This window comes from Macrotis lagotis, chromosome 5 (assembly GCF_037893015.1).
Source record: "Macrotis lagotis isolate mMagLag1 chromosome 5, bilby.v1.9.chrom.fasta, whole genome shotgun sequence".
Classification (NCBI taxonomy): Eukaryota; Metazoa; Chordata; class Mammalia; order Peramelemorphia; family Peramelidae; genus Macrotis; species Macrotis lagotis.
In genome coordinates, this window is record NC_133662.1 from 257,840,426 (window position 1) to 257,858,862 (window position 18,437).

The following is an 18,437-nucleotide window of genomic DNA, read 5'->3' on the forward strand; positions in this document are numbered from 1 at the left end:
TCAGGGAAATTTTGGGTATGTTTGTGGAGAGTGGGGAAGAAGTCAGTATATTGGGAGAAATTAAAGAAAAGGGAGAGAACAGAGAGGGCCCTTTGCTGGAGGAGACAGGATAGAACGGAATCACTTATGCATGGAGAGAGGTTTGCTCTGGCCATGGGAATGACCACGAATACATTTTCATTTAAAGTTTTTTAAAAAATTATTTATTTTTCCAGTTATATGTAAAGGTAATTTTCTCCCCTCACCCTAGGAAGCCAAGTAATTTGATAGAGATCATATATACATTTATTATACATATTCCCATATCAAAGAAAAATGAAAGAAAAATCAGAACAAAAGGGGAAAACCATGAGAGGGAAAAAGCAAAAAAGAAATTTTTAAGTGAAAATAGTATGGTTTGATTTGCATTCAGAGTCCATAGTTCTTTCCCTGGATGTGGATGGCATTTTCCATCGCAGGTCTTTTAGAATTGGCTTTGATCAGGACTATTTTCTTTTATTTAGAAAAAAATCTACTATCTTACTGTCTGATCTTATTATCTCTTATACTTTATGTTTCTTCTTTAAGGATCTGATTTCTCTCTCATCACACTCAATTTGGATCAATGCATACCATGGAAACAATGTAAAGACTGGCAAATTGCCTTCTGTGGGGGTGGGGGGGAGGGAAGTAAGATTGGGGAAAAATTGTAAAACTCAAAATAAATAAAATCTTTAATTAAAAAAAAGAATTGTCTTTGATCTATGTATTGCTAAGAAGAGCTAAGTCTATCATATTTGATTCCCCACACAATGTTGCTTTTAAAGTGTACAATATTCTGGTCCTGCTCACTCCAGTCAGCATCAGTTCACCTAAGTCCAGTTTTTCTGAAATCTTCCTATTTATCACTTTTTATAGAGCAATAATATTGCATCTTATTTATATATTACAACTTGTTCAATCATTCCCCAACAATTCTTTGCCACCATAAAAAGAGCTGCGTTGGATATTTCTTGCACATGTGAATTTTTTCTTCCTTTCTTGATGACTCTTCTTCATGTGAGACAAGGGTGACAGAGAAGGCTATTGCAGAAGACATCTGAATGATATGAGATGAGGAATCTCAATTGGTTCAGTGAATGAGGCCCTCTTGAGAGCCTTGAGAGAGAAGAGTTTCTTCTAATAGTTTCAAGTATTTTCTTTTCTGTTTGTTATTCCAAAACCTCCTAGTGGAGATTTGAAATGACTAAACCAAGCTTGGTCTGACCATCCACCCAGGAAAGACCAAGAGGATGGAGAATGCTTATTATTCAGATTACAACATGTACTGGGACAGACAACCTAAAGAACTTGTCCATCTGTCTATGTATATGGTATAGACAAAATTGCAGATCCGTATGTGAGCAGGGCCCAGAGGCAGAAATGAGAACAGATTAGACTTTCTTCAGCAAAACGAAAAGTTCCTGTAATGACACCAGCTTCCCATGAAAGCAAAGATCAGTCTCTTTTTTTAATCACATCATTTTACCAACTTTGCTGCCATATGGCAGCAAAACTGGGAACAGAATAGCCTCTAAAGAATTACAAATGACTTAATGATAAAACACTCACAGAGAGATAGAGCAGATCATGGTGGGTAAGATTACATTGAAATATGAAACCAATGAGGAATTGCAAAGATGAACAGGAGTAAGAGAAGTCATCAAGTTAGTATATGACAAGGAGAAAAGAAAGGAGAGTTATGTGATGTGGGTGAAGGATAACAGGTATGGACAGCCAGAGTACCTGTGAGGCCAGGAGAAAGCAAGGAAAGCCTTGAGCATTATGGAGTCGACAAAGTCACAACAAAAGGGGCAGGCAAAGAGGAGATACATCCACTGGAATATGTGTATGTGACACTACTGATTTTTTTTACAGCACCAAGTCAACATGGGCTTCTTTATTTAAAATAAACTTAAAAAAAAATAGGACCTCATGAAAGTAATTTAAAATAACAAGACAAATAACAGTGTTGTCTAACTTAGGAGGGTTATGCCTCAGTGGGGCTTTGACAGCATTCTCTAAGGCTGACAGATGTGAATGATGTAGAGAAGGAAGGAGTTCCGCACCAATCCTGGCCACAACCAAGAAGAAAAAAAATCATTTATAAGTTAATTCTAAATTTATAAAAACAATACTCAGTGGAAAATGTGCATGACAAAAACCTATAAAAGGCACATGGGGTAGGTCCTCATTTACAAGGTTTAAATTATGCTCCTTTTTGCATTTAGAGAAATGCACTTTTCAGAGTCCTCACAAGAGACCTTTGAGCTCCAAGGACTAGGACAGATTTTTCACTATGAATGAACATGGGCACAAAAATCACTGAAGTGGCCTTGCCCAAAGTCACATAACTCACAGGCTTTTTACTGGAGACAGACTATTTCAATAGTTCTGTTTTTTGAGAAGTCACACCAATTCTTTTGACCCACTTACCCTGGCTCCACCATGGCAGTTATAACTGAGGCATCTTCCTTTCTGCCTCCAGAGCTCAGCTGCATGTAGCTTTGTCCTCAAGAACCTTCCACCAACCTCCTGCCACCATGACCATTTTCTTAGTCATTGAGCATGGGTCTGGGAGTACCGATGGGGCCCATCATCTATTTAGGGGATGATGCCGGATGATGCCATTCCCATACAATACCTTCAGGTTATGGATGATATCTATCCGCTTGTTCTGGTTGTCCTTAAAGTGAACTTGAACTCTGACTGGAAACTCGCCCCAACCTCTCCTGGTCAGGTGGAAAGGAGGCTCTCTAGAGGAAAACAGACATGGAGATTTCATCCAGATCCTTTTCTTTCTCAAAAAAAGGAGAACTTAATTCATGAAGCAGACTGACAAACATTTTCCATTGAGAATTCTCTGGATTTTCTCTTAAAGTCAATTCATTATTGCTGAGTTTTGCTAAAGTTAACTTAGAAAATATGAAGTTAAATGAAATTTGCATTTGGTCTCTAAATTGCACATTCTGTTCTGCCCAACTAACCCCATTTATTTGCATCTGCTCCAGTCTGGAAAAAAATCAAACTAAGAGAAGACACTTGACAAATCTGAAGTGGAAAAGCATAAGAAGAGAGAAAAAAGTCTGAAAGACTTAAGAAGATAATCAGCAAAATCATGAAGTCTTGATACAAGGGTCCCATATTGAGAGCAATCAACTGCCTTTTCCCCTAAAAAATGTGTTTGTGAACTGAGAAGTGAAGCCTCATCAGACAGCATCCTAAAATATTTCTGACTTATAAATTAAATCTAAGCATTTTTAAAATTGAACAGGAGGATTCAGTATTCCAGTAATATCTTCTCATTGCTCATAAAAAAAAATCACAGAGATAGCATACTGTACCTAAGTTCATATTTACAGGTAGTCTAAAAAAATAGAAATTGTGATTCTCAGAAACTTTTTTTAAAGCAAGGCAGTGGGGGTTAGGTGACTTGCCCAAGGTCATACAGGTAGATAATTATTAAGTGTCTGAGGCTGAATTTGAACTCAGGTCCTCCTGACTCCAGTCCATCCACTGTGTCCCCCCAGCTGCCCCCTCAGCAATTTCTTGATCATTTTGCCATAGTCATTACAGCAGAAGAAAGGACTGGGGGATGAGGATGGATGAAGGACCTTTTGGGACTTTTCTCTGTTTAATGGGTTGCTCTGGTCAAAATTCACCCAATGGTGCTAAATTCTCAGTATTATGTTTGATTGTTCCTCATAGATAGCAGCATAGCTTTTTGCTGAGATTATACCTGAAAGGAAGAAAAACCACAGAAAGCCCTCATTTGGGTGGGACCCTCCCCTTGATGGATTTATGGGAGGACAGAGATAAGTCATAAGGGAAGGTCAGGGAGGAAAAAGTTGGAATCTACATCTCTGGAGGGAGTGCCCATATCAACGGTGCAATAGTAGAGGAAAGACAAGATAAGGGGAAGAATGTCTTTAAAACAAAATGTAAAGTCCTGACCAAGGAAGAAGAAAACCTACCCAAGCTGTGGGGAGGTAATATTTAGTATCAAAGAAACAAAATTTAGAGTTCTAGCTGGGCAGAGCTGGGCAGAGCTGGGCTTTGGTGAGCATGGCCATAAGCAAAGGATAGAACCCTCAAAGCCTTCACAGTCTCAGAAATACCAGGATGTCGCCTGTGGAGCACAAGTAAGAAGGCAGTGCCTACCACTAGGGCAAACTACTCTCCTCAACACTATTAAGACTAAAAAAGAACTGCTGAAAAATAAAATCGCACTATATTTCATCAAAAAGAACAGGTCCTGCGCTATGTTGTTCAGAGAAAAAAAAAGGAAATCTCTAGCCAGGAAAAACCAGTCAAGGTATTGAAGGAGTTGGTTAAATGTCAGCATGATTTCAAAGAGCAGCTAGAAAAGCAAACTTGGAGTTAAAAAAACACCCCAAACCCAACCCAACCCAATTCACTCCTCCTAGGAGGACAATAGAGACTCTAGGGAGTGGGTCAGTTGGGAACCAGGGCACGAAAACAGTGCAGCTCAACCAAGTGGAGGAAGGCCCGTCAGCTAAAAAAGAACCCTGACATGGGCTCCTCCTGGCTTGGTGTGGGGCTATAAAGTCAATACAACTTGAACTCAACCTCAATGGAAGAGTTTGGACCTAGGAATTCTGTAATGAAGCTGACTTGCATTTCTCAACTGTCTGCATGCAGTAGACCTTTATGGAGAAATCAAGGTAATGATCAGGACCCAGGGGTAGGGTTTATATGGGAGAAATAACCACCCTCTTACTGCTGCCTTCAGGGGTGTCAGTGAAGAGGAAGCTAGAGGATGCATCAATTGACATTACTTAGAAAAGTTTTTCTTCACAGACTTTTCGGTCAGATATATTAATGGATACCTTTATTTGACAGTAAAAAGCTGGCTCACACCAATGATGCTGCTACATTTCCCATAAAAGTTGAAAAATAACAATGGTCAGGAGAGTAACAGACTGCTGACTTATAGCTCCACATCAAGTCCCGCTATGAAGGCTGGGCCTGGATAAACCAGCAGCTGGGCAGAAAGCCTATAAAGGCAACACCCTCATAGAAGAATTTCACTTCCAAAACATTTTTTCCACCTGTGACCTCATTTCGGGAGGGAGCATGCCTGTAGCAGAAAGATTTAGGAAGAGCCAAATGAAGCCTTGCCCCTTCTGTGTGACCTTGAGCAAGTCACTGAATGGCCATTCTGAGATTCCAAGATACAGACTAATCACTGATGTGCACAGGTGTAAGACAGTGTCACACCAGCTATTCCTCTTGCTGAGAGAATCACAGGTCCAAACCAATCCTCACAGCATCTCTGTGAGCTGAGAAGGTCAAGGACAAAATTCCCCTTTGACTTCAGGCAAAGGTGATCCGGACCACTTAGTCTGGATCCCAGGCCCAGGGCTTCCTTCCCCTAGCCTCGGAGCTTCTGCCAGGGCAAGGTCTGGTCAGTGAGGCAAAGCTAATTGATGCCTCAGAGTCTGGAGAGGGCCAGCAAAGCAAGCTCAGTTCAGAATAACCTTGCCAATTGGCTGGTGGGGGAAGAGAAGGGGCCAAGTCCTCTAGAGGATTTACTATTTACAAAGAAGCCTAAGATTTGCCAAATGGCTAAACTCAAGAGCCTCCTAAGGAGAACTTTAGTGTCAGCCTACAAAGGCTCAGGTGAGCATATTAGTTCCCTCTCAGGAAGATTCTCTGACAAGGGGCCAAATAGAACCAGAGCAGAGATCTGTTAGTGGCTCATGAGCAGATCACCACCTCCCCCCTCCCCAACTGTCCCAGCCCAGTTTCACTGGTTCTTCACTGAGGCTAAAGAAAGTAGCCTCAATCTGAGAGGTTCTCCAGATCAGTCCAGAATGCCAATGTACCCTGGTATATTATGGCACCAACAAGAAAGAGGGAAAAGGCATGGATTTAGGAAGGGGTTTCATCAGAAACCATCAAACAAAAATGCTATAGAGGGGGTACCTGGTAGTTCTGTCAAGTGAGAAAAGACCTGAAAGGAAAACCCATGGCCTCTGTCTGTTTTGTGCTTCTGAGCCAGCACAGGATCAATGTTAACTTTTCTTACAGCTGCCAAAAGCACCTATTAGTCAGACTCCATCACATACTGTCAGAGCTCGGGAGAGTGATTCCAAGTTATACATCAAGAAAAGGGGATGGGAGCAGCTAAGTGGCACAGGAGATAGAGCACTGGCCCTGGAGTCAGGAGCACCTGAGTTCAAATCTAGCCTCAGACATTTAATAATTACCTAGCTGTGTGACCTTGGGCAAGCCACTTAACCCCATTAACCTTGCAACACCCCCCCCCCCAAAGAAAAGGGGATTAGATTAAATAGAGAAAGTATGAGAAAAAATGAGCACCACTGTCTGAGAAGTATGTGAGTGCATGTGTTTGGCTGTGAGGTCCACCAGTGGTGTGGGTATCACTGCAGTTAGCAGAAAAAAACGAAGCCCAAGTGCTCCTCAGAACAAGGTGACTGCCAGCCAGGATTCCTACAGCTATTCTTCTGGAGGGAGGGCTAGAGTCTGGCAAGTCCTATCGACTTCAGGCAGACCTGATGCTGGAGCAGTCAGTGCCCATTGGCCACAGGAATCCACGATGAGTGACTGGCATTCCTCAAGACAGCTCAGCCTTAGACTCAGGTCTAGCTTCTGCCTTCACCTTCTCTTCCTCTCTTGCTACCTTTCCTATTCTGAGCTTAGTGGGTCAACAATGCTCTTCCCCAACAGCAAGGCTTCTAAACCCACTCTGGGACCTGGACTGCTCTGGCAGTGGACTGGCAAAGTCTAGGGACCCCTTCTCAGAATCATGTTTTTAAACAAAGAAAACAGATGAAAAAGATACTGACAACTGTCAAATGACCAAAAACCTAAAAGCCCCTGATTATATGAGATCCAAAAAACAGAAGCAGAAACAAGGCCCTAGAGGAAGCCTCTGCTACTCTACATGCTTCTAGTTTTCTTGATTTTCTTTCTTCTCTCCTTTACCTAACTTTCCACTTCAGTGGTTTATTTTAAATTAAAACAGGGGTGGCTAGGTGGTGCAGTGAATAGAGCACCGGCCTTGGAGTCAGGAGTACCTGGGTTCAAATCCAACCTCAGACACTTAATAATTACCTAGCTGTGTGGCCTTGGGCAAGCCACTTAACCCCATTGCCTTGAAAAATCTAAATAAAATAAAATATTTTAAATTAAAACAGAGCTTAAAACTATTAGTTACCAAAGTTTTACTTGCCACAGCACTATCTTTCCAAAATTTCCATTTCCATATTTTTTGTTTTTTTACAAGGTGGTGAGGTTAAGTGACTTGCCCAAGGTCATACAACTAATTATTGAGAGTCTGAGGCCAGATCTGAACTCAGGTACTCCTGACTCCAAGGTCAGTGCTCTATCCACTGTGCCACCTAGCTGTCCCTCATTTCATTTTTTTTAAAAAATTTTTTAGGATTTTCAATTTTTTTTAGCTTTATTTCAATTTTTTTTCAGTTCCAAATACTTTCCTTCTCCCTTCTCCCCCCCACCCATGGAGAAGTTAAAAATAAAAACCATTACAAATATATATCATTTCATTTTTTTTGAAAAGATCTAATAAGAGTTAACTTATTTTGACTGAGAATATGCAAACTTAACATTCTGAAATACAGACAAACTTTACAACCCCTGGAAATTCAGAAAAATGCTGATCCAGTTACTGCTTCCTATTATTTTTTTCCCATTTTCACAAATCATTTTTTTTTTTAGCACAGACTAGATAGGAGAGAGCATCTGCTTAACAGTTGTTATCTCAGACATGGAGCCAGACCACTTCTTAACACAAAAAGAACCAACATTTAAAGTTCTCTTCTAAAATCAAATTGTCTTTTTCAATCACCAAAACCAGTTTTGTGAGAATTCTAGCACTAACAGCTTAGGAACCACTCAAGCTTTCTTTACAGAAGCCTGCAAAAAAGGTAAGCAAATAGGTGAGGTGACATCAGCCTACAGGCCCTGCTCACAGTCACCAACACACAGCCCTGGGGTGCAGCACATAGTCAGTTATAGGAGCAAGGGAATATCAGGTCTGGGAACTGCCCCAGGGAGAAAGCCACCCCCTCACCCCATCTCCCCCAAGATACTGGTCCCTGTAAGTCCACATCACAGTGCCCAAGTTACAGCTCTGCCACTTCTACTAAAGTGTTTGGCAAAAATAGGGAACTGAAGCCATTCATCTAGCCAAGAGCTAGATCCCAGGGAATCGCTTACAGAATAACACACTATGGTTCCCACATTTCTCTTCCAATTCAAGATATTATGATAAGAGTAGAAAGACTTCAAGAACAGGCACCAGCTTCTAGGCCCACTCTACCATTAACAAACTGCAAATATGGGTAAATTCCCTAGCTTTTTCTGCTTCAGTTTCTTCATCTGTAAAAAGTAGTTGAGTTAGAAGAGTTTTAAATCTCCCTCTACTTCTGTAATCTTATGAAATCTTAATACCTAATATATTTTATACTTTATATAGTATATATAACAAGATACCTTCCATCTGCCACCAGGGGCTCTTCTTGGTTTCCATATCATTCTCTTGCTCCCCCCCCCCCCCCTGCCGCCCCAGCTTCCTTTGGGTCTTCTCTTTTTCTCATATATATCTCCAGGGCCTGGCCCACCATAAATTCTTAATAAATGTTTATTGTATGAACATCCTAAGTGTGCTTACCGAACTTCCACGAGGTCATTTGGTTTATAACTGGGATGGAGAAAGAACCAAACTTTCTTCACAAAGTGATTGATGCTGGGCTCTCTCCGGGAGCCTCGGACATATACCATCCATTTGTGAGTTGACTGGTCATTTTCTTCTCTCTTATCAGGGGGAATGTACCTGGTGAGAAAAACAAAATTGAATTCATTGTTATGTTGTTTCAGAAAACACACTCAAAATGACTTTCAGCTGTTTTGAGCAAAATCTGTGGTTCGAAAATTTTCAAAGTTGCAACAGTAGAATAAACACAACAAAATTCATTCAATTTCTTCTTTCCAGAGAAAAGTTTGATGTCAACAGAAAAAAGGTTACATTTAAGGGGAAAAAATTGCCAGCACGTATTTTTAGTAAATAAAAAACAAAAATAGAATAAATTGGTTCACCCTCTCAGTTGCTACCCTTCTTTTCTCAGCTTCACCCAGCCCACATATTCAATCAGCTATCCAATCTTGTTTTTTCTAACTCCATAGCCTCTTCTCTCCAAGGACAGAGCTACCATCTTTGCTCAAGACCCCAGGTGGACTAATACTCATCACCCTGCCTAGGGTCATGCCTTGCACTGATCCATCCTCCAAATGAAAATCAAAAGAACTTTCCTTAAAAGTCTTAATTCTAACCAGGTGCACCCTCCCCACTTTTAATAAACTCTGCTAATAAACCATCTCCAGGATCAAACTGTCCAGGCTGCTGCTTGGCACTTAATGCTTTTCAGTCTGGTCTTCATACTTTTCCTTTCACTTGGTTTTCTTAGACTTCTTTCTCCACCACGTTCTACCATTCCACAACCCTGCTGGTCCTCCTCCATAAGCTCCAGCCATGGCTCAGGCTAGCTGGCTTCTTACAAGACTCAAATGGAATGCTACCTCTGAAAGAAGCCTTTCCTTATGCCCCAAGACACTAATCTCTTTCTATCTAGATGGCTTTCTCCAATCCAGTGCCCCATGACTGACGTACTGTCTGCCCATTAGAAGGGAGAGCTACTTCTTGAGCCTCGTCAGCCCAGATCCAAGTCCTAAGAAGAGCTAAGGTATAATATCAGCTGTGATACAGGTGATAAGAGGTACTTCACAGATCCCAAGTTGAAAGCTAGAAGGCACATCAGCAAGGTCACCTTAGTTCATTTCCCTCAGGTCACTGGAGAAGACTCTGTCTGGGGCTGTTTGGAGTTCTCTCCATCAACCGGATTCAGCCCCTTCCTTGGACATCCAGGTCAACAGTACTGGCCCATGAAAGAGCTTCCCAAATACACAAAGTCCTCTTTGAATCACATAATTAAAGAAACTCAGTCATCTTTTACTTCACTTTACTTTTCTTTAAATCAGAAAGGAATCTTGGATACCATCAAATCCATCCTCCCCTCCTTCTACAGATAAAGACGTTGAGGGTTAGGGGCCTTGATCATGACCACAGAGAAACGGTAGAAGTGGAATCTGAACCAAGATCCCCAGACTCCAAATTCAGCCTTTATAAACGTGACCTTATCTAACCCACTGAACTTGGCAGAAATGGGGGCACAATCCCAGGACAGCATGAAATCAACCAGTTCTAGAAACATGCTTTCTCCCACGTTCTAAGGGTGGAAACCTGAGCTCCACACTGAGCTGCCCCAAATACTCCTGGGCCTTATCTACCCAAGGGGGCAGACTGGGCAGCAGAGGCCAAAGTCCAGCCAAATTTAGGCCCACACACTATGGAGTCACAGCAAGTACATGCATTAAAGAAGAGACTAGCTGAACAGGCTGGGCAGTATCATCTCACCAAGACAGTCATTATGAAGAGATGGAATCTGGAGTAATGACAATAATATGAGGAAGTAACATGGGAGAATTTCATCAAGTATTCACTTGCCTATTCCTTATAGTGCCAGAAATTAGCATCTCTTCTCATGAACAAAATACAAAGTCACTAAGCTGGGTTTTTTAAAAGTTCTGTGAAGAAAGAAGTGTCTAAAGCATATCAGAGCATCTTGTCTGATCCACTGTCCTCCAAACAAGACCAGAGATGAAAAATACCTAACATCTGAGGGGTTCAAGCTATGAAACAGGGACATTCCTATTTTGTTTTAACATTTTTAGTTGCCGGATTCTTAATCTTTTTTAACAAATCTAATGAAACTCAAAAAAAGAGTTACTGAAGGACTGCAACATCTAAGGTTGTGATGGGAATGCACTGGTGTTACAAAAACTCCAGCAAAACAGTCCATGTCCTAAAGAAACACCTCCTTTGGGGGGAGGCAGAGAAGTAAATACAAAGACTATAGTATAAGTCCAAGAGAGATCTGCTGAGCAGGCTCTGAGGAACTCCAGGGATTCCAAGGGGAGAAGACATGAGAAAGGGGTACAATGCAAGCAGGGAATAGAAGCTTCAAGATCAGACTGACCACCGGATGTGGGACCATGATTAGCATAGCTGGATCTTACTTATAATTTTTGCCAAAGTTTAGACTGAGATAGGTCAGTGTAGAAATCCCAATTTGGAAATCTGTCTTTCAGCAAAGTCCAAATAGATAGTGGTGCTGACTCTGGGAAATCAAGGAACCTCTCAGGAGGGGGCTGAATTGGATGTCTCAAAGGCTCCAGTCCACAGATAATAGAATCACAAGGTGAAGAATACCTATAGTTACTGCCCAGTTTTATTAGTTCCCTTTACAGATGAGGAAACTGAAGTCCAGCAGGTCTTGAGACTTGTCAGGCAGCAGAGCTAGGATTCCCATTCAGACTATCAAAGACACAGCCAGCCCTCCTTCCACTCTCCTGTGTATCCTCAAACCAGTACCCATTCCATGATCATCCGTGGCATCCTGCCCCATTTATAGAGTAAAGCATTTTCTTCTCAGCAACCTTGGAATTCAGCCAGAGTAAAAACACTCGTTCCATTTTAATAGATGAGGAAATAGGTTCAGAGGGTTTTGACTGATTTGTCTACAATCATTCACTTAGCCAATAAGAGAATACTGATCTTTTGAGCAAGCACATCACTCTTCTCATCACATCTCCCACGTCTTCACATCTCAATGGGACAGATCATCTTTTTATTTTTCATTATTTCTGAAACAAAATCTCTGAGTTGTTAACATGGGGAGACACACAGTGTGTAGGGAAATAGGAAGATGTTCCTGATCCTGTATTTAAATTGTTGAGAAACCTGTGGCTATCCAGCCAACTGGTCCCTCATGGATAGGAGGGGAATCTTTGTTATTCCCTAGGCTTCTTGTGGCTTGTACAGAAATGTTTTCAGTTAAGGTCTTCACCTGTGAGTCAGGAGAGCAGTATTCTAGTCACCATTTTGTTCTTATCTAATTGGGAAGCTTGAATAAATCAGGTTCTATACTTCAGTCTCCACATTTGTAAAATAAAGAGGACTTCAACTGATAAAAATGTTTCTCCCAATCTATCCTTCTAGGATCCAGACTGCATTATTTCTACTCTAGCCTTAGGAAGTGCAAACCAAAGTCTAAAAATGGGATGGAAACAAAAGCTTCTGGATCCAGCAGCATACTCACTTTGACACATTGCCAACTACTATGGTTTTCTTCACAAAAAGTCTTGAAACTTCTTCTGAAGTGAGATCAGAATTCTGTTGGTTTGTTTTCCGGGAGCTAGCTCCACTGCCAGAGTCCTGAAAGAATTCACAACGGCAGCTACTAAGTGACGTCCAACATCATCAGAAAGGGTAAAGAAATACATCTGTATAGTGCATTCCAAAAACCTCGCTCTCCAAGCTAGAAGGGAGTATGGGGGCAAACACTCTCCCACTAACTAGAACAGAAATTCTTTTGTTCTCCAAACAAAAAAAAATTCTTTTTAAAGTAGCACAGTTAGCATCAATCTTTGTATACAGTGGGCCTAGCAAGTACCTTGTATCTGGAAAAATGCTCAGTAACTGAATTGCAAAGCACATTAAAATGAGTGAGCAGCCAAAAATACACTGAATACTTGGGTTTGATAAAACAGTCTTCTTTTTTTTGAATTTAAAATATTTGCTTGCTCTCATTATCCTGCTAGGAGATCTTTCCCACTGGCCAAATGTGTCAGTTAATCAAGATTATTTGATCTTCTAGTTTCATTTCTCTACAAAACTCTTTAAAAAGAAATCTTAAGATACATGAAAATTTGAAACCTATTGTCATGTTATTCCTCAAATAAGAGAACTGACAATATTTCAATCTTCAAAGGGGGTTCTTAACCTTTTTTGGGTTAACCCCAAGGGGAAGTTAGGTAAAATCTAGGAATCGCTTTTCAGAATGTTTCCAATGAAATGAAATTAAAGCTTGGGGGGAGAAGCAAGATGCAATTTTTTTCCTCCATCTAAGTCCATAGACCCCTAAAACCTATCCATGGATTTCTTTTGGGTCTGTGGATTTCAGATCAAGAATCCCTGATCAAGGGGCAGCTAGGTGGCGCAATGGACAGAGCACCGGCCCTGGGGTCGGGAGTACCTGAGTTCAAATCTGACCTCAGGCACTTAATAATTACCTAGCTGTGCAGCCTTGGGCAAGCCACTTAACCCCCATTGCCTTAAAAAAATCTTGAAAAAAAAATGCCTGATCAAGAGCATAGAAATCATAACAAGCAAAGGGCAACAATTAATTTGTTTTTAAAGAAACTATTTATAGAGGCAAGTGGTACAACAGGAAGCACATTGGAGTCAAAAGGCCTGGTTCCCATCACATCACTACCATTTATGAACACTTATGAACAACCTTGGGTAAGTCACCAAACTAGAAATAAAACCTCGCCCTCCTGACCTCCCAAGCTGATTGTGAGGATCCACTGGGTTCATTTACACAAAATCAACTTTGCAAACTATCTAGAGCAGGGAAGGGAATAATGACCAAAAAGGGTCTTTTTCAATTATTTTGAGAAAATCAGCCCTCACAAATCCCTAATACGACTTCACTCAAGTGCCAGCTGAAGCTGGCACAAGGGCAAGGTTTCAGCAGTGGTCCATCATATGTGCCAGATCATGTCTTCTTGGACAGCACCTCTGCCTAGATCAGACACGTGTCCTAGTCCCACACTCCTGGGCTCCAGTAAGCACCATCACGAGGCTCAGGTCTTTGGATCAGAAGGGCTTTCCTTCTTTAGATTGAGGACTCTATGTACTTCTAAATAACTAAAATGCCTAACTCTAATAAAAGAAACAACATCTTGCATAATTTGATTCCTAGAAATCTGGAACATGGAAAGGCCTGCCAAGTTTATCCACTGTTCCCTACTCTTTTGTCCCCCCACCAATCTACCCCTGAGTCTTAACCTTACCCGCCCCGTATTTCTGCCAGGCCTCTGAGGATCCACACTGTTGGACAATCTCTCCTCCAAGTCCAGGGTGCTGCTATTGTCTTTATCAGACAAGAAGTCATTGTGTTGAGATAAAGAATCACTTTCTGAATAGTTAAGAGATGGGGTTTCTGATCTCTGATTAGCAGGTGATGAAGACCTTGATGGAGATTCCAAAAATTTCTTGATGGCAGGATGGTTAAAAACCATGTTGTCACAGGTCTTTGAACCCTGCAAAAGCAAAAGCAAAAACAAAAACAAAAACAAACACACCCCACATACTTTTAATTAGGTTCAAGGAAATAAGTACATTTTAACATCTTCTAACAGTAGCACTGGCAAAAAGTACACACACAAGAACAATTTTAACCCATTTTAATAAAATCTGAGAGAGGAAATAGGAATATTAATAATAACAGAATGTATCCTTGCAATTTTGAGTTCAACAGATACATCAAAATCTTTGTTTACAAATTTCTAACTACTGGCTTGTCCTTCATGTTGTCAGCTGGAGCCAAGAGACTTTAAGCCAGAAAGTTAGGCATTCTTCCCAGCCATTTGTGCATCAAATTATACTCTCAATGTACAGAAAACTTGATTAGATTTTTAAATCTTCAATTTAAGGCAGCACCTGGGATGGATGGCATCATCCCCTGTACCTCAAGGTCATAATGAATGACAACAGGCCTGGTGTTCCCCTGGTCAATAATCTCTTTCAAAAACAACAATAGGTCGCTCTCACCATGACCTTTCTCTCATCCCTGGGGCCACTCTTATACTGGCAGGGGTTTTCCTCAATACAAATGTGAGGACATCGAGATAATCAAAATGACAATCTAGATGGAACACTTCTCTCTCAGCATAATCCTGTTTCCTTGGCAACAAACCCATAAAAATAAAATCTCCATAAATAGTGTTAAAAAAAAAAAAAAAGAAATGAGGGGAGTGTAATTATTTCACAAAATAAAAATTTCCAGAACTCTAAGTGGGAGCCAGAGATTCTTGTTCTATCTGCTTTTTTGTCAAAAATAAACTTAAGAATTACCAAAGGGCCAGGCTGTCCAAACCAAAATTGTCATTCCCTAGCAGTCTAAGCTCCATCAAGCAAAGATTTGTTTTAGATGCAAACTGTTCTTACATCCCACTAAGGTTTTCCAGGAGGGAAATGAAAAGGACAGATTTCGTCTCTGGCCCAACTATTCACACCTGTACCCTACTTCCCCACATCACTCCATCATGTTGACTGCCCCCTGCCAGAGGAAACTGGAGGGGAGAAGCTGATCATTTTAGATGCGTAAGTCTCCCCTTCGTTTAAAGGATGGCATCTAGACCAGGATGAAGTACAAATGCACAAACACTATATGAAGTCAGAAGATTAAAGTGAAAAGAGGCCTCTGTAGAAACAATCTTCTCAAAGAGGGCTGTTCTTAACTTTGTGTCTCCATAGGACAATTTACATAGATGAGGCACAGGACAAGTAGCTGTTGAATGAAGAAATGAAAGGAGACTGAGTGAAGCTTTTCCTGCGTCTCCCCAGCACTTGGTCCGTGGCCTGGCAAGAAGTAAGGGCTCAATCAGTCCTTGCTGACCGTGGGATGCGAGAAAGACAGAGCTCCACTCAGGTCAAGGGAGTGTGACCATGCAATCCAAGCACTTCCGGAAGGCCAGGTAGGGTGGGGTGGGGGAAGGGAGTTTACCTCAGAAGCTTTGAAAAGACCAGCAGAAGCATAGTAGTTTGCCACAATGCAAGCACGAAGTTTATCCATCATTCTCCGGGCCTCAATCAGTCGCTAAAAATAAATGTAAAATGTTAATCTCTTTCAAAGGAGCAACAGGAATATATGACAATGAAGCTTCCAGTCCACCCCAGTGACAAGCCGTTGTGCTTTATACCTGATCTATGACTTCAATCTCATGCTCCTTGTTTTTCATTTCCACAGCAAACTGCTCCTTAATGATCGTTTCAATCTTCTGCACCGCAGCATCTCGAGCTGTCCCCAGAACAAAACCAGAACAACACGTAAACAATTCGGGTTTCTCAGACTCCCTGAATCCAATTCAGAAAGTGTTAAGAAGGCAGCTCTGCAGAAAATGGTTCTTGGCCATCACCTGAAGAAAAGGCTAAGATGGCAAGAAGGGAAGTCCACTGGAGACAGACAGGGGAAGACACACAGTCCAGACTAACAACCTTGGACAGATTTTCCTTTCACACAAAATATTCTTTTTAAAAATGCAAGTAGGATTGCTTTTAACCTGTATTTAAAAGATAGTGAGCATTCTGTCAGTTCAATAATTTTATTAATCTGAGTGATTTTAGAATCCTTTCTCTCCTTCTAAATATATAGATTTAAAAACTTCAGTTTATTTAAGGCAGCACCAGGGATGGCACCATCCCCTGTACCTCAAGGTCATAATTAATGACAACAGGCCTGGTGTTCACCTGGTCAGTGATCTCTTTCAAAAGCAACAAGAGGTCACTCTCACCATGACCTTTCTCTCATCCCTGGGGCCACTCCTATACTGCCAGCACATTTTGCAATACCATTTCAGATACCATGCAAGCTGGGATGATGCAAAACTCTGGTTCAGATCGCTACTCTAAGTCAGCTGTTCTCAATTATCTGTGTAACCTTGCACAAGGTAATCCTCCTTCAGTAAAAATCAGGGAAGGGAAAGAGAAAGACCAAAATTACCTGAGGCGCAGACCAGCTACCCTGATGCCCAAGTTTCCACTGGCCTGTCGGATTTAGTCTCTGGCCCAACTCCTCACACCTGTACCCTACTTGCCCACATCACCCCATCATGTTGACTGTCACTTAGCCCGGGGGCCTCAATGTCCTCCCCTGCAGAACAAGGGCTAGATGGACCTCTTCGATTACACCCAGCTCAAAGCATTCCCTGGCCAGTTCCTTCTAGGGAGGTGTCCAGGGCAGCTCTCCCCAAACCCAATTCTAATCAGGGGAGGACGACAGTGGAAATTCCTACTAGACAGAGAAGCTTCAGTGACCCCGAGAGCTCTACCTGAATCCTCCAAGGCTTGATGCCGTTTGTTTGGGGGTGCCACAGCAATGTCCTCATAGTCGGGGTCATTTTCTTTGAGTGTTCGTTTGATTCCAGACATGACGATCTGCAGCAGCTCTGAGCTATGCAGAGAGAGAAGGAAAACACTGCTCTTTAGAATATTCCTGAGAGGAGGCCTCCAAAACAGGCCCAGCCGGCTTTCACAAGGATCCCAACAATTGCCATTGATCTTTCCCTCCACAAGGGTCTCCAGTAAGTGCCAGGCTTTCCAGGGCACTCCCCACACCCACAGCAGTCTCTTCTCTTCCTAGGGGGCAAAGGCTCCAGCAGGTGCTTTTTCAGTTAGCACTCAGAGCCGCCAAGGAAAAGCAGCCTCCAAATAGGTCAAGAAGGCCCAGAATCAACAGGAACTGGAGCCATCTTTCATGAGATCAGACTTGAGGAGCAGCTGGAGTCTCTTCTGAGCTCTTCTCAACAACTGGGGAATGCTGGGGGAAAGGAAGGAAGGAAAGGGGAGAAGGAGAGAACAGAAGTGGGGGGGTGGAGGGCAAGCATCCCGGGGCACCTTGAGAGTGTTTCTAAAATCCCTCTGCTTTTCACTAAACACTGAAGCAAGTCCGGTATTAAGTGCCTCCCAGAGCTGAAAGTGGAAGGATCCTTTTAAGCCCTGGGGAACAGGAAAAATGCAGAAGCAGAAACAGATACAGGAAAAGCTCGAGGCCATGGAACAACAAAAGATATCAATGAAATCTGAGTTTTTAAAACAGAGCAACAGGAATCCGGAGCCCAGGTCTATCACTAACTAGTTGTGTGATAATGAACAAGTAAATCCCTTCTCCTCTTGGGGCTCAAGTTTCCTCATCAGTAAGATGAAGAAATCAATGGTGTTTAACCTTGATTCTATAAAATTAATTTTACCAATATTTTGATAACAATTTCTATAAAACTGGTTTCTGATAAAGGTCTCATTTCTAAAATATATAGAGAATTGAATCAAACTGATAAGGTTACAAGTCATTCCCCAATTGATAAATGGTCAAAGGATATGAACAGGCAGTTTTCAAATGAAGAAATTAAAGATATACATAATCATATGGGAAAATGCTCCAAATCATTATTAATCAGAGAAATTCAAATTAAAACAACTTTGGGGTACCACCTCACACCTATCAGATTGGCTAAGATGACAAAAGATTTTTTTTAAATGAGGTTGTGGGAGGATTGGGACGTTGATGCACTGTTGGTGGAGTTGTGAACTGATCCAACCATTCCGGTGCGCAATCTGAAACTATGCTCAAAGAGCAAGAAAATTGATCATACCCTTTAACCCAGCAATTCCTGTTCTAGGTCTATATCCAGAAGAAATCATAAAAAAAAAAAATGGGAAAAGTCCCACA

At 41.6% G+C, this 18,437-nt stretch overlaps 1 protein-coding gene across 4 annotated transcripts in view; it reads right to left on the reverse strand.

Annotated features, from left to right (window-relative positions):
- The window catches only part of YEATS2 (YEATS domain containing 2), a 100,872-nt gene that overhangs the window by 63,580 nt on the left and 18,855 nt on the right, over nucleotides 1–18,437 (reverse strand). For 3 of the 4 annotated variants that reach the window (XM_074189494.1, XM_074189492.1, XM_074189495.1), the window contains exons 2-8: nucleotides 17,041–17,162; nucleotides 15,913–16,010; nucleotides 15,717–15,809; nucleotides 14,002–14,250; nucleotides 12,243–12,358; nucleotides 8,699–8,860; nucleotides 2,663–2,774 (exon numbers count right to left, since the gene is read on the reverse strand). In XM_074189494.1, coding sequence (XP_074045595.1) covers nucleotides 2,663–2,774; nucleotides 8,699–8,860; nucleotides 12,243–12,358; nucleotides 14,002–14,250; nucleotides 15,717–15,809; nucleotides 15,913–16,010; nucleotides 17,041–17,140 — 930 coding nt within the window. In that variant the 5' untranslated portion in view covers nucleotides 17,141–17,162. The remainder of the gene's footprint in view (nucleotides 1–2,662; nucleotides 2,775–8,698; nucleotides 8,861–12,242; nucleotides 12,359–14,001; nucleotides 14,251–15,716; nucleotides 15,810–15,912; nucleotides 16,011–17,040; nucleotides 17,163–18,437) is intronic. The other variant, XM_074189493.1, reaches the window with a different exon arrangement.